Below are 14,917 nucleotides of genomic sequence, written 5' to 3'. Positions count from 1 at the left end.
ACCAGCTCTTAAATTTTAAAATTGATATATGTTTTTAATGATACATGGTTTCATTTCATTAGTTGCAGTAGTGAATGCTACCTTCTACGGCAAAAGGTAAGGTTTTTTCAGGATTAAAAGCTTTTTCGTTAAAAATATTACGGTTTTAAAATGTAGAAGGTTTTTGCTTCTCTTTAAGTAGCATTTAAGATTGCTAACGTGGCACCGTAAAATACATCCAAGTGCTGATTTGTCAAGATAGTACTTATTTCCGCTTCAAAATACATATACATACGAAATAAAACTAAAACATCATGTACTTTAAGTGAGAAATTATAATTAGGATCTTCTACTATTATTATAATATATATGTATAATAATAATAAATAGATATTTTTGTACAACCGTTAAGATGACCATATACTTTTTTTCTATTCTATAACGTGTTTCTTCATGAATTACGAATTTGAGAAGTTAACTTTTGCATGTTTAGCTCGGCTAAACGAGCACGTCTTAGCTTTATTTAGTATAGCTTTTACTTTTAGGTCCTTTTTTGCAATGTCATGCAAGAAGAAGTATATTTTCAATCTTTATAAGATCCGTTTCAAGGTCAGTTTTAAGTTTTAACTTTAATGTGTTGGAGAAGACAGAAGTTATAAAACAAAGTCGAAGATATCTCGTAAAGAATTCATAATCATATAGCTTGGTAGCAATCTTGCACAAACGATCATATGGTATATAATCTTCAGTCGTGATATACAAAGATAAACATACACATCTCAAAGCCAAAGCAAATTATTTCAGATTATTCTTTATCTTTCGAGCACGCAACACAAATATAGAGATAATAAAGCAACAAGTTCATTAGTAATTCTAATAAAACTTTAATATATATATATATATATTAATCATGGAAGGAGTCATCATAACATTCAAGGAACTCTCGAGCAACTCTTCCGTTTCCACCATGTGGTAGAAAGCCACCAGGCTGAGACTCATTGCCAGTTCCATAGACTGTCCTTAAAACTTCCTGAGGAGTCCGAGCATAGGATAGAGAATACGGATCGGCCGAGAGGATGTTACTGGTAGTTCGATTCTCGGCTCCAAGCCACTTAGGTACAACTAGTCCTTCATCCTTTATTCCACACATTGCAAGTTCATTCCTCAGATTTGAGATGGCTACAGTCGCCTCGGCTACCGTGAACTCATAAGGCTTCACCTTTAGATTTTGTATCTCGTAAAGCATTGATCGGAAAACTGCGTCTTGTCCCGCCTCCACTCCCAACAATCCTGCCGTCAGCTGCGCAAGTTCAATTGTACATATAACTACAATTAGGGTTTAATTTATATATTTCCTATCATTTCACATGCATTGAAGCAGGAGAAATTTGTAATACTAATTGATTAGACAATAGGATAAGATAGAATACGGAATGTATAACCTCAATGAGTTTATACAGACAAATATTGTTGTCGGGTATTCATGAGATATTCTTACTCTTTTGGTTTCGTAGTAGACGAGGTATGGAATAGTACCAACATAGCCAACAAGTCCTACATAAGGTATAGCATAAGATGCTATGAGAAAATTGACACGGTTGGCATAAGGGTCAAATGGTGGATCTAATTCGCATCCAAGTGCTCGATTCATTATGTTTCCGAAATTTTCCTTGCTAAGATCGTAGAGAGGCCTTGGTATTCCCCCCACCTTGTCAAAAATTGCCCTGAAAAATCATGTTTACAGATTAAATATACATTAGTTACATGTTGGGGGTTCCATAGAACAATAAGTAGTTTACAACTTTTCCATAAAACAAGTCAGTGTGCATGTCCATTGGACGAAAAGTTCGTACTTTTAAAAGTTAATAATTTAATATATCATATAAAAGATTATATAATAATTATTTATATTAAAAATTATTAAATTTATGTCAAATATATAAAAGATAGTTATTTTAACTTTATATCAATAATAATGATTTTGATTTTATTTCAAAATCTACAATCTTAGAATTAATTATTAGTATTAAACATTATTAAATTTATGTCAAATATTATATAAAAGGTAATTATTTTAAATCTATATCAATTATAATTACTTTAATTTTATTTCAAAATCTATGATCCTAGAAGTAAAAATTTATTTTTATTTTCAAAAATAATAAACATAATAAAAAGTAAAAGTTACATATCAAGATTTGATTTCATAATAAAATTTATAATTGCATCTAATCAATTTATTTTTTTCTGTTGTTTGAAAAATAAGATATGCCCATTTTAATTAAGAATAAAAAATATATAACAAATTTTTATTAGAAATAATAATTTAATAAAAAAATTAATAAAAATAATATATATTATACTTTGATTATGAATAATATTTTTAATAATATGTCCATTTGAATAGGAAGACAGAAGATAAACCTTTTCTAATTAGGAGTAAGAAAAAAGAATAAAATAAATTTTAATTAAAAAATTATTAATTGTTTGAAAAATAAGATATTTCCGTTTTAATTAAGAATAAGAAAAAAATTATAGCGAATTTTTATTAGGAATACATATTAGAAAAAATAATATATATTATAATTTGATTAGGAAAAATGTTTTTAATAATATACCCATTTGAATAGAAAAAAAGAAGGCATATCTGCTTTAGTTAGGAATAGAAAAAAATAATATAATGAATTTTAATTAGGAAAAATTTTGATAAGAAAATTAGAAAAAAATATAGTGTATTATAATTTTATTAGGAATAATATTTTTAAATAATAGATAGAAAATTGATTAGGAATAAAATTATTATATTAAGAAAAATTAATTGGTAGAATTTTATTAGGAATCATTATTTTATTATTTTGTTTTGATTTCTTAATTGGAATAGGAAAAATAATAATATCATTGACTTAAAATCTAATTAAATTCAAAGTATTAAAATACATGTGTCAAATTACTATTCGTTAATAAAACGCTATCTGTCAGATGTTGATTTGACAATAAAATTTATAATTAAAATAGATTTAAAATTAAAAATCTCACTATTATATATAAGATTTTACCATCGAAAATATATAAAATAAACATTAACAATACATATGTTTTAAAATATTAATTCTATTATTCTCAAAATACTTATAAATTTTTACAAATATTCATTGACAATTATTTCGAGATAGAGTGATTATATTGTAGCCATGTGCGGACGCATGAGAGGGATGGGAAGTACCTGATATGACCAATTTCTTGGTAGCAGAATTCCTCGATGACGCGATTCGTGAGAGGATCGAGGTTTGCCTTCTGGGCGCCGATGGGAGATGGTCCATCAAGTGTGAAGTATGGGGCTAGTTCATCGAGTCCACAACCAAGTGCGGCGTGGCAGAACAATTCAGCCTCCATAAATTCTAAGTTTAAAGCAAACCGAATCCTGTCCTTATCGTTGGCCTTAATTGGTCCACAATATGCAGCTGATCGAGAAGTGTATCCAGCTCTAGTGGACATGAAAAATATTGCAAGAAGAATGGCAAATAAGAAATAAGATGCCATAGTTGACTTCATTAGCTAATAAATAGAATAAACAAATTTGTTGATGGGAGAGAGTTGAATAGCAAAGACAAATGAGACTTGATTATATATGGGAATAAACTAAGAAACACTCATTTCAACCGTCGAGGATATCTATATCGAATTATTTATTTATTTTTTATTCAATGGATTTGAATTACACAGAAAGAGATAATCTTCTTTCAATTCAAATAATTTTAAAAATTATGATCTTGGATATTCGATCTCATAACTTTCAGGATGAAAGCTCACCCGATAACTATTAGGACAAAAGGCCCAGCTGTTATCTATACCGAATTTAATTACATGCAAACCTGAAAGATATTTAAATTTCAACGTACGATATATATCTCATGAGGTAATTATAAACACTTGCCTTCTCACATATCGTAAGCAATGCTAAATATTAAGTCTATACAAGAGTCGATTTTTTTATTTCTGATTTAATCCAATTTAAGGCCAATGATATTAAAGGGCTGGCTTTTTTTGACATTTTACACAAATCCAGAAAAGTATATGAACCATTTATCATCCTATATCAGGTTAAGTATTTAAGTTGCACGTAGTTTGATCTATGATATATATATACTGTAATTATTGAGATATATATAGAGAGAGAGAGCTCACGACACAATCTAGTCGTAAAGTCTTGTGAATTATAGTCGTATCTTAAGGATGTTTTTGTTGAAAAAATTGCACATTGCAAAAGAATTACACCCTTTAAACATTCTTCGTGAAATTCAAGCCTCGATTTTAATTAGTTAAGAATTTGAAACTTTTTCTTCATAAAAAAGAAAAAATAAAAAATTTTATTTCTACTTCGATTATTACGTACCCAGTTGTTAAACTTACTGTTGGTACTTTGGTAGTGACACGACGACTTTCTTAAGAGCTCATTACCCAATCCTGATATATAGAGTAAAAACCAAATATTAAACATTTAACGTTAGTACGATACCAAATTCTTTCGTTTACGTTTTATTATAAATAGAAAACCTAAACATTAATCTTTCTTACTAATTAGCGGTTGAAGTAACTTTAAAATTGTAGACAGATCAGGAATAAGCACGTCTTAGTCACCTCCTTTAGTTGTTAATTGTTACGGTTTAGCAAACCTTGTAAAAACATCCTTGTTATAATTTCGATATATACCCTAGCTAAATACATCAAAATGTTATCATGCCTAATATAGAAAAAATTTAGACATCGTAAAGGTATATGTTACCTGTTTAATTAGTCTGGTTTCGGTAAACTAATTTCACAGACCAGCTTCTAATGCCAACCATATGAAAGCAACAAATAATTTCTAAACTACAATGATGTCAAAATTCATTTACGCATGCATGGGCTTTGACCGGTTTTGACTTCTTAAGAAGTAAAATTTATTCTCTCTATCACTTTAATTTGTACGTGCCAGAAAAATTATGCATGCGTTAATTTTATCGATCACGCCTCCCATGAGGTTCAAATTTGGTACTCCGTACTTGTTTGGACTATGCCCTGGCCCTGGTTGGTTTCTCGATTCGTAGTTTAATTTGTCATTGATGATCTTAATGACATAAATTATATCGTAATTTTGTTACACATGGTTTTGAAAGTGATCTGGTCTAAGGGAGAGAATAGTTATTTCTAACTAGTTTGAAGAATAAATTTTTTTTCGATATATAGATTTTGGCTTCTAATTAAAGAGTACACATTTTACTTTTAGTTGAATAGCTGCTAGCAACTTTCATTTTTGCCATAGCCGGATATAACTGTAGACATCGAAATTTTGACAACCGATTAAATATTGCCACATATAATTGTCCAACGAAAATGGTCATTATAGGTTTATGATCATGGTCACTCTTGTCTACGCGAAATTTGTGTCTATAGTACCTTTCGTCTACGGTAGCTCTTGCCATGGACAGAGCCACATTGGTGTGAGGGTATTCAAATGAATACCCTCAATTTTGAAATTGGTTTAGACAAATTCAATTTAATAAAAATACGAACCACCTGAAGAATAGTTATTGAACTCAATTAAAGAGATTGAATCCAAGTGAAGAGATTGAACCTAATAAAAAATATAATTTAAACCTATGAAAATATAAATTGAGCTAAATAGTGCATATTTTTTTCATTTTCTCTAAGGAAAACAATTATAGTAACTATATATATAGTATTTTAAGTTTAGGGATATAATCATAATCTTGTAAATTTAATATTGTAAATTTAATAAGGGTATTATTTATGAATTAAGCAAAACGATTTTAGGACTTCTTGTGTTTTACAAATAAATACTTTCGAACCTTTCTATTTTCTATCCTACATAATAATCATAGTTATTTTTTCATTCGTTCATCTATCTCTCCCTCATCAATAATAGTAAGTTATAACAACATAATTAATGAATTAAAAATTCAACAAATTCATATTCGTCATGTGATGGTTAATTGTATTCACATGACTAATTGTATGTAAAAGCAAAGCTCTCCAAAGAAATTTTATGAGCTTTTACTCTTTGAGTCTCCCTCGACCTATTATTTCTTCCATTATATCAATGAACCAGCTGAACTTATTGTCTGACTCCGCCACCGGCTCTTCCTCCTACGAAATTAGTATCTATGGTCACTCTCCTCTATGCGAAATTTGTGTCTATGGTAACTCTTGCTCCTATGAAATTAGTGTTTATGTTCACTCTCATCTATGCGAAATTTGTGTCTATGTTTCATCTATAGTAGCTCTTGCTCTTATGAAATTAGTGTCTATGGTCAGTCTCATCTATGCGAAATTTGTGTCTATGGTACCTTTCGTCTATGGTGGTTCTGGCTTCTATTGAAATTAGTGTCAATGGTCACTCTCATCTACACTGAAATCGTTTCATGGTACCTTTCGTCTATGGTGACTCCTGCTCCTATGAAATCCCCATCTATGGTCATTCTCATCCATGTTAAATTCGTGGCGATGGTAAAATCTCTTCTATCGTAGGGGTTCGAGCTCTTAAAATCTCTTTTATGTTAGGGGTCCAAGCCCTTAAGATCTCATCTATGAATAAAGTCTAGACACTTAAAATTTTATTCATGGTAGTGGATTGGGCCGTAAAGTATTGTTCACGAATAATGAATGAATTAAAATTCTGATTGGAAAAGGAGAAGATAATCAACAACTTGAAGAATTTCTAGAAGATATTAGTATAGTAAGGTTAGAGTTCTAGGTGGAATAGAATTCAATTTGAAGATTTAAAGAGGACTTAGCTATAAGATTGGGAGGAGGATTCAATCACAAGTCTTAGAAGATGAAGAGGATTTAATGGTAAGATATAAGAGTCCAAGATGGAATTGAAGTATTCAATCGAAGCAAGAGTCACGATAGAAGATGAACTTCAAGGAAAGCTTCTGACTAGCCGGAGGAATTCTCCTCCTACATGGACAAGGTCTATCTCAAGCACTATAAAAGAGGTTTCAACTCTCTCATTCAGGAGGTCAAATTCAAAAGAAAGACACATATTCAAAGCAACGAAACTCTACATAAATTTCAAGGTAAGAAAAGTTCTCTCGATAGAGCAAACAAGTGAAGCTTCAGTCAAGCCATCACTCGTCATTTAGCACAATAGTCGCTGGTAAACCTTGTCTTTGTCATTTTTATTATTTTCTTGTTGCTTTATTTGTTTGTCATTGTCATTGCCGTTGTTTAAATTTGTTTCGTCATTATTAATCAGAGGATTGTCTAAAAATTGTAACCCTAAATCGTTTGAATTTCTAAGAAATTAACAAAGTCATTGAATTTAGTCAATGTGTGGCATTGCTTACAAAAGGGAAATCAATACAAATCAAATGACTTAATCATCAACAACTTGAGGAGATGCTTCTTCTTCAATACATACCAACTTCGGCAAGGAAAGATTGAGAGAGCAGCTTCACCATATTTTTGTCAATGATAAATGAATGGACCTTTTTTGTTGAAGAATATTCCGGCGTTTCACACAACCATCTAACTCCCATCAATAAGGCAAGATTTTATGGTTGTGCTTCAGAATCTGAAGTCCGATCATAAACCTCTTGGATGTAAGACAACATCTTCTTTCTACCCTCGGCCTCGTGTTCGTAGATCACTTTTGCATAGGTGGCTGATTTAAGCAAAGCATTAATATTTGACTCAAAGGCCTTCACATCAGGTATGGCGACAATCTTCTCAAGAATACGCTCTAACTTGATGTGTTGACGTCTCTCCTCATCCAATTCTTTGCATAATTTTTCACCTCCACTTTCTAACTGCTTTATTCTTTCACCATTATCGTCCGCTAAAGTTTTATAAGAGTCAGAAATAACTCTAAAAGCCTACACACGAAGAAGGTGAAGGGTTAAAACATCAATAAAAGAAAAGGAGTTCATTCAATTCCATGAGAAAGACAAAAGAATTGCTTATTGCATAAAAAATGTCTTACCTTGCACAAGGGATCATCAAACGATCCTAAGTTTGAATGATCTATTTGACATTTGTTAGCATGGGTATACTCTAGGTTCTCACTAACAATCTTGAGGGCAACGACCTCATTCTATGGATGGGTGGTTGAAAGTTTCTCTCCTTAATTTATTTGTTATGCATTGATAATATATTTTATATTGAAGAATGACCGGATGGACAATGGGACTTCGTGAAGAGTAACTCTTGGGACATCATATTTTGGCAAGTTACCTACAATAGGTACGACTAATTCTAAGTTGGGTACCAAGGACAATTATAGTGAAAGATAAAATATTGATCAAATGAAAAGCTTACTATGAACAATGGCAGATCATGATCAGATGAAGCATCTTTATCTTTAACTTGGTCTAAATCAATCTTGGTCAAAGTTGATAAACTATCAAAAACCTCATAGTCAGTTTGATTGATTCCTTTATCACTAGAAAAATCAAGCTTCTTCACACCTATAAGACAGTGGATAAGGGATTGAGGTATAATCAAGTATATGGTCGACTTTAAAAGAAGCTTACATTTTTGACAAACTACATGCCACCATGGAAGATGAAGTCAAAGCATCAGTCAAACAACTTCTTTTCCTCTTCTTAGCATTAGAATCTATGCTATTTTCAGAGTCCTTAAGTGGAGAAGCAGAGGGTGATCCCCTTCCCAAGGAAGAGTGAATAGAGATACCTCAATTCAACAAGGAATAATGATGATCAACAAGTGCAACGTATAAAGGTTAAATAAACATGAGTTTTGTTCTGTTTGTTTTTTGAAGGAAAAAAATACCTTGAACCGTACTTCCAGGAGAAGGCACTCTTAAAGTCGCTAAAGGCAAGTCAATATCAACTCTCCAGTCCAGATATATTTTTATAAGCAGACAGATGATAAGGAATGAGACGATGGCAGAAGAGTATGAGTGAAATAATGCAAAATTACCTTTAGTCAAAGGCTCTTCCTCAACTTTATCTTCATTTTCTCCTTTATCCTCGTCTTCATGGTTACCTCCATCATCACTTTCGCCTTCAGAGTCATCATCTATCTCAATATAGTGGAAAAATTGATGGATGATACATTGTTTTTAACCTTACGTTTTCCTAGTTCAACAGATTGTGGATAGGCGATATCTGCGTTAAAATAAGAGCCTATAAATTAATATGCCTAAATGAATGAAAGTTAATGATGAATAAATGAATGAAGCTTACTAAAATCGAAAGGTTTCTCGTAAATTTTTCTATCAGACTTGATCAAGAGAGCTTTCTTACAAGCTTTATAATGCTCGACTAGAAAGACACCACGTGGTTTACCATCGTATGTCCCCGCACATAGTATGGCAGCTTTCACTTTTTCTTCATCAGACAATTGCTTCTTTGGTTTGAGTGACCTGGGTTTGTTAATGCTCCAAATAGTTGGCAAAGGTCCCCAAATTCCATTCACAGGACGTACATAGAAGAAATCCTTCTCCCAACAAGTAAACTTGGAATGATCGCCATCAAAGAAGGTATAATCTCCTTGTCTATTAAACTTTCAATAGGAGTCTCCAAGTTTCAACTATTTATACATGAGCCAAAGAGCTTCGTTGACGGTTTCAGTTTGACCTCACGAGAACGGATGCAGAAGCCATTCATGACAAACCAAGCAGCATTACTGAGTTGAATCGGCGCCATAGTTAGTTGAATCATCACTTTAACATTGAAACTAGAAAATGGAAGCCGTGCACCAGCCTCAAACATGGCAAGATGAATTGATTTTCCCCGGTCGACACTTATAAAGCTTATCCTCTGCTGTTGGAGTTCGAAGAGAAGCTTGATTTATCATTGTCAAATGCTCCATAAAATCTATCGATCATGCTATCTTGACCAACTAAGTTACTACTGAAATTGAGATCAAGACTTTGGCAATGAGCATATATTGCTTCAAGAAATATCGTTGGTTTAGTCTTTTTAGGCTTTGAAAGATTTCTTATCTTTTATGCCTTTCTTATTCCAGTATTCTTGAAACCCATATCTATATAAAGGAAAAATCAAAGGATAATAAAAACAAATCAAATAATGTAAGCAAAGAAGAATGATGATCAAAGGCGACAATTGTTATATACGATCTACACTAATATATACTGACTTGAATATACATTCTTAGCATCATTTAATACTGTTGGAGTACCTGACCTAGTAATTTTATGGACTAATTATATTCTGAAAAAAAATATTAAAATCAATTCCTGTTAAGAACTATCTTTGATTATAAAAAAATAAACTAGTACCACATTCTTTTTCAATAAAGGCATCATTTTTTTTTTTATATACCAGAGATCATTCTGGGACTCAAAGAACTCAAGGTTAAATTAAAATCAACTTATTTAAACTTTCTATTTAAACTCTCGTAAACAATGAGCCTTGTAGCTCTGTTATTATTATTTTTCAGAATAATAATAAGTCTTGTTTCTGCTTATATTGTTGAGGCTCCTAATTTATGGCATGAAAGATTAGGACACATCAATTATAGTTCGTTGCGAAAAAACTTGTGAATATGGGCTTAATTTCAAAAATTAATCTAAATGATCATAAGAAATGTCAGATTTATATCGAAATAAAAGCAACAAAAACTATTTTTAAAAATGTTGAATGAACTTCTGAACCTCTAGACTTAATCCATACTTATATTTGAGATTATAATTTATGCCAACTAGAGACAGTAAAAATTACTTCATTACTTTTATCGACGATTCAACACGATTCTGTTATGTTTATTTACTAACGAGTAAAGATGAAGAAGCTTTCGAAAAGTTCAAATATTACAAGGTAGAAGCCGAAAACCATAATGGCAAGAAGATATCAAATTTTCGTGAAGTGATAGAGGTGGAAAAATTATACATCCATTCAAAGACTTTTGATTAGAACATCTAATTGTACATATCAAACAATTTCTCCATGCTCCACAGTCGAATGAAATGGTCAAATGAAAAAACCGTAGTCTAAAATATTTGTTTAATACAATGCTTTTAAATTCAAAATTACCTCCTAGCTTTTACGATGAATCAGCTTTTACTGCTGATTATATTTTGAATAAGATTCTCCATAAGAAATTGGATGAGACCTCGTATGAATTTTGGAAAGATAAACATGAAAGTGTTTAGCCAAAGTTTGGGGGTACTTAACCAAAGTTTCGGCTCCTTTTCCGAAAATCGTAAAAATCGGTCCGAAGACTGTAGATTGCATCTTTATAGGTTATGTCCACAACAACATAGTGTTGCATTTTCTTGTACATAGATATAAAAATAGAGCACAATTATGGAATCCAGGACCATGCTTTTCTTTAAGGAGATCTTTCCAAGGAAAATTCTACAAGAATACATCTCACGAAGTGAACAGTCCGAGAGCAGGTAAAGTCTTCTAAGTTTTTCGGGTATTCTTGAAAGTGGTGAACCCACCACTTATAAGCAAGTAATGTCTACTCATGATGTTCCTATGTGGGAAGAAGCTAAATAATGAGATCAAATTTCTATTATGTAGAACCACATGTGGGATATAGTAGACCTTTAATCCGGAAATAATCCGCTCAGGTTTAAGTGGATTTTCAAGAAGAAAATGAAAGGTGATGGTACTATCGATAAGTACAAGGTTAGGTTTGTGATCAAAGGATACAAGCAACGAGAAGGTGTCAATTACTTCGATGCTTACTCGCCGGTTACCAAGATAACTTCTATTCAAATATTAATTTCATTTCTAGCGTTAATAAACTTGAAATCCATCAAATGGATGAAAAGACATCTTTCATATACAGTAATTTAGATGAAGATATCTATAGTGAGCAGCTCAAGGGTCTTGTAGTTCTAGAGTATGTCGATTGGTCAAGTCCCTTTATGACTTAAACAAGCTCCAAAATAATGGCATAAAGTTTGATCAGACTATACTTTCAAATGACTTTCACATAAATAAGTGTGACAAGTGCATTTATATCGAGGGCAATGAAAACCATATGTCATTTTTGTTTGTATGTTGATGATATTGCTAATCATGGGAAGTGATAGCAATATTATCAAGGCGTCAAAATCCATGTAGTACAAAATTTTTCGATATAAAAGATTTGGGACTAGCAAATGTTATTTTGGGTATCGAAATAGTAATCGGAACTTCCAATGAAGTGGCTTTGAGTCAATCTCACTGTGTCTAGAAAATTTTACATAAATATAGTATAGATGACAAAAAACTTCGCCAAGACTCTCATGGATGTGTAAACACGAATAAAATAATTTGTGCAATACCCGGAATACAAATAAATGAAATGCAATTTTATTAACAATTCAATAATTAATTTAACTTTACAAAAGATTGTAGGAATTCACGAATATTTGACCATTTGATTAATGCTAGCTAACTTCTCATTACACTTTATCGTTGACCTTAGTAGCTTATACCTTTATGATTTGAAGCGAAGTGGTTGGGTTTACTTATGGTTTAAAGTGCTGGTAGTTGACCAATTAACCTAGCTTAGACACGATTTGAGAACTTAATGCAGTTAGGATTTGTTTATACACATTCAGGAGATATGGTAATCTAATCATAATTATCGGCATAAGCCAAGAGTCGGAAGATGTTTATGAACAATTGTGGGTATTGAGTAGTAAAATTAGGAATCGATTGATAGGAATGACGGTAAATCATGCATTAAGTATGTGGATTCGCAAGACCTTAAATATTTCATCATTAATTGTCTCATTCTAGTCATTGCTTTGCTATTCAATTTCGTTAGTTTAAGTATAGCATTCACAACTAGAATTTGTCTAAATAATAGTTAAATTTCGATAATTAGTAATTGATTTTAATTCTTCACGATTTCCTGAGATCGATAAATGGACTTTCTAGTCCCTTTACTATTTGTGGCGACACGTGCATTTGCGTATAAATGGTTTTAGCCCAATAAACGTGACGATGTCCCGGCACCATAATGAATCTGTACAATTTTTTTCTAATATTCTTGAGTGTATATCAATTATGAAAAAAGACCCCTATTTATAGTAATGAGATAAGTTGATGGACAAAAAATAGGACTCCCTATCAAAATTTAAAGTTTATTAATTAAATAAAATCATATTATCCTTAATATTTGAATACAAGTGTATTATCACTTGTATTAAACAAGATAAACATGATAATTTATATATTAATGATGAATACATGGAGAGTAATTGTTTAGCTTGCGACACGTGTGGCACATTCTTAGCACAAAACGCATACCTTTAATGGCTGACACATGGCTACCTGTTATCATTTTTTTTAATTTAAGGAAGCACGAGCTCACTAAATCCAGACTTTTTAGTTACTAAAAAAATGTGTTTTTTTAAATAAATTTTCAACTCACCCTACTTCATCATAAATATCCATTCGTATATCATTTTTTAGTTTCATATCAAATTTTTTTTAAACTAAAAATGTCTACACTAAAAAATAAAAAACTAATTAAACATATCAATCAGCTATCTCGTACAATCCACTAGCCCAAATACTACTACTAATTATCTTTAATTAAAGAACAACATGATAATGTTTTATATGGACGACATGTCTTCACGGCAAGCCATTCACGACATCTTTCGTCTTTTTTGGGCTTAAACCATAGATACGCTAATAATAGCCCATAAATAAGCCTCCAAAATCCATTTAATTAGGAAAATAATAGTGTAAGCCTTGGTTGAACATCAATTTGGCTGACATGATGTCAATTCATTTTTGGTCCTTGTAGGCTTGAAGCTCATTATCCAATGCAAATGTTACGGACTGAATCGAAGTCCTTTTGAGTGTCGTCGGCCCATTATATTTAGAATTTAATAAACATAATATCATATCATGACATTTGATTTTATTATTGTTGACCCATCTTCAAATAGCCGCTGACTTTTTGACGATTCGACGTCTTACATGTCGTAATATAATTTGGTTGTTAAAGTTTCGTTATCTACAAGCTGACAACGCAATGTTTAAGGAAAATATAAGACCTCGAATACTGCAACTCGATTATTCTAGTAGCTTGATGTGTGTGAAATCTTGCATATGACCTCATATTGTGTGTTTTGTGCATAAGATGTGCAAGTTCACTAGCAACCCAATTAATGATCATTAGGAGGGCATAGTTCGGATTTTAAGATATCTTAAATATATTTTTGATTATGGTCTTCTATATACCGGAGATCCTCCAGTTTTGAAAGACAGTTGTGATGTAAATTGGATATCTGACAGAAAAGATACACCGCCACTAGTGGCTACGTCTTTATTTTAGCAGAAGCTGCCATTTCATAGAGATCAAGAAGCAAACGTGCAATTCTAGATCCACTATGGAGGCTGAATTCATAGCTCTAGATTCTACAGCTAAGAAGGCCGAATGGCTTTGTAATTTCTTTGAGGATATTTCCACTTAGTCGAAACCGGTACCACCTATCAGCATCTTATGTGATAGTAAATAGGCAATAGGAAGGGTGCGGAGCCATATCTATAATGGCAAGTCTCGTTATTTTCATCATAGACATGGCACCATTAAACACATGCTCTCACCGAGCAGCTCGTCGACCATATTGTCTTACTAAGCCATTAAAGAGAGAGCTTGTGAAGAGTTCGATTGAAGGAATAGGTTTGAGGTCTTCGTCCTAGGATCAATCAACGGTAAACTCTACCAATACTAGCAGGAAATCTGTGGTGCAGGATTCTATCAAGCATTGTGGGAGTCCATTCCCCTTGCTCATTATGTTGTCGAAGGATAGCGCTACTTGCAACACTGAGGTTGAAATTTTTAAAACCCTAAATGATTCTTTGATTCTTACAACTTGTTAAGTTGAAGTATAATATATGGTACTTTTTAAGTCTAGCTTAAACATTAAACAAGAGACATCACTGTACTAGTAGTAAGTGTGATGGCCTTGAGGAAAATTGATGGCCATATT

At 32.0% G+C, this 14,917-nt stretch overlaps 1 protein-coding gene across 1 annotated transcript; it reads right to left on the bottom strand.

Annotated features, from left to right (window-relative positions):
• Positions 1 to 883: 883 nt before the first annotated feature.
• On the bottom strand, positions 884 to 3,519 carry LOC139883026 (ferritin-like catalase Nec2). Its single transcript, XM_071867255.1, has 3 exons — positions 3,203 to 3,519; positions 1,478 to 1,703; positions 884 to 1,279 (listed from the first exon to the last, which is right to left on the bottom strand). Exons 1-3 carry the CDS (start codon positions 3,517 to 3,519, stop codon positions 884 to 886), a joined length of 939 nt encoding a protein of 312 aa, XP_071723356.1.
• Between the last annotated feature and the right edge of the window lie 11,398 nt (positions 3,520 to 14,917).

The sequence above is a fragment of the Rutidosis leptorrhynchoides genome, unplaced genomic scaffold (assembly GCF_046630445.1).
Source record: "Rutidosis leptorrhynchoides isolate AG116_Rl617_1_P2 unplaced genomic scaffold, CSIRO_AGI_Rlap_v1 contig340, whole genome shotgun sequence".
Taxonomy (NCBI): Eukaryota; Viridiplantae; Streptophyta; class Magnoliopsida; order Asterales; family Asteraceae; genus Rutidosis; species Rutidosis leptorrhynchoides.
This window is presented reverse-complemented; position numbering and strand designations above follow the sequence as displayed.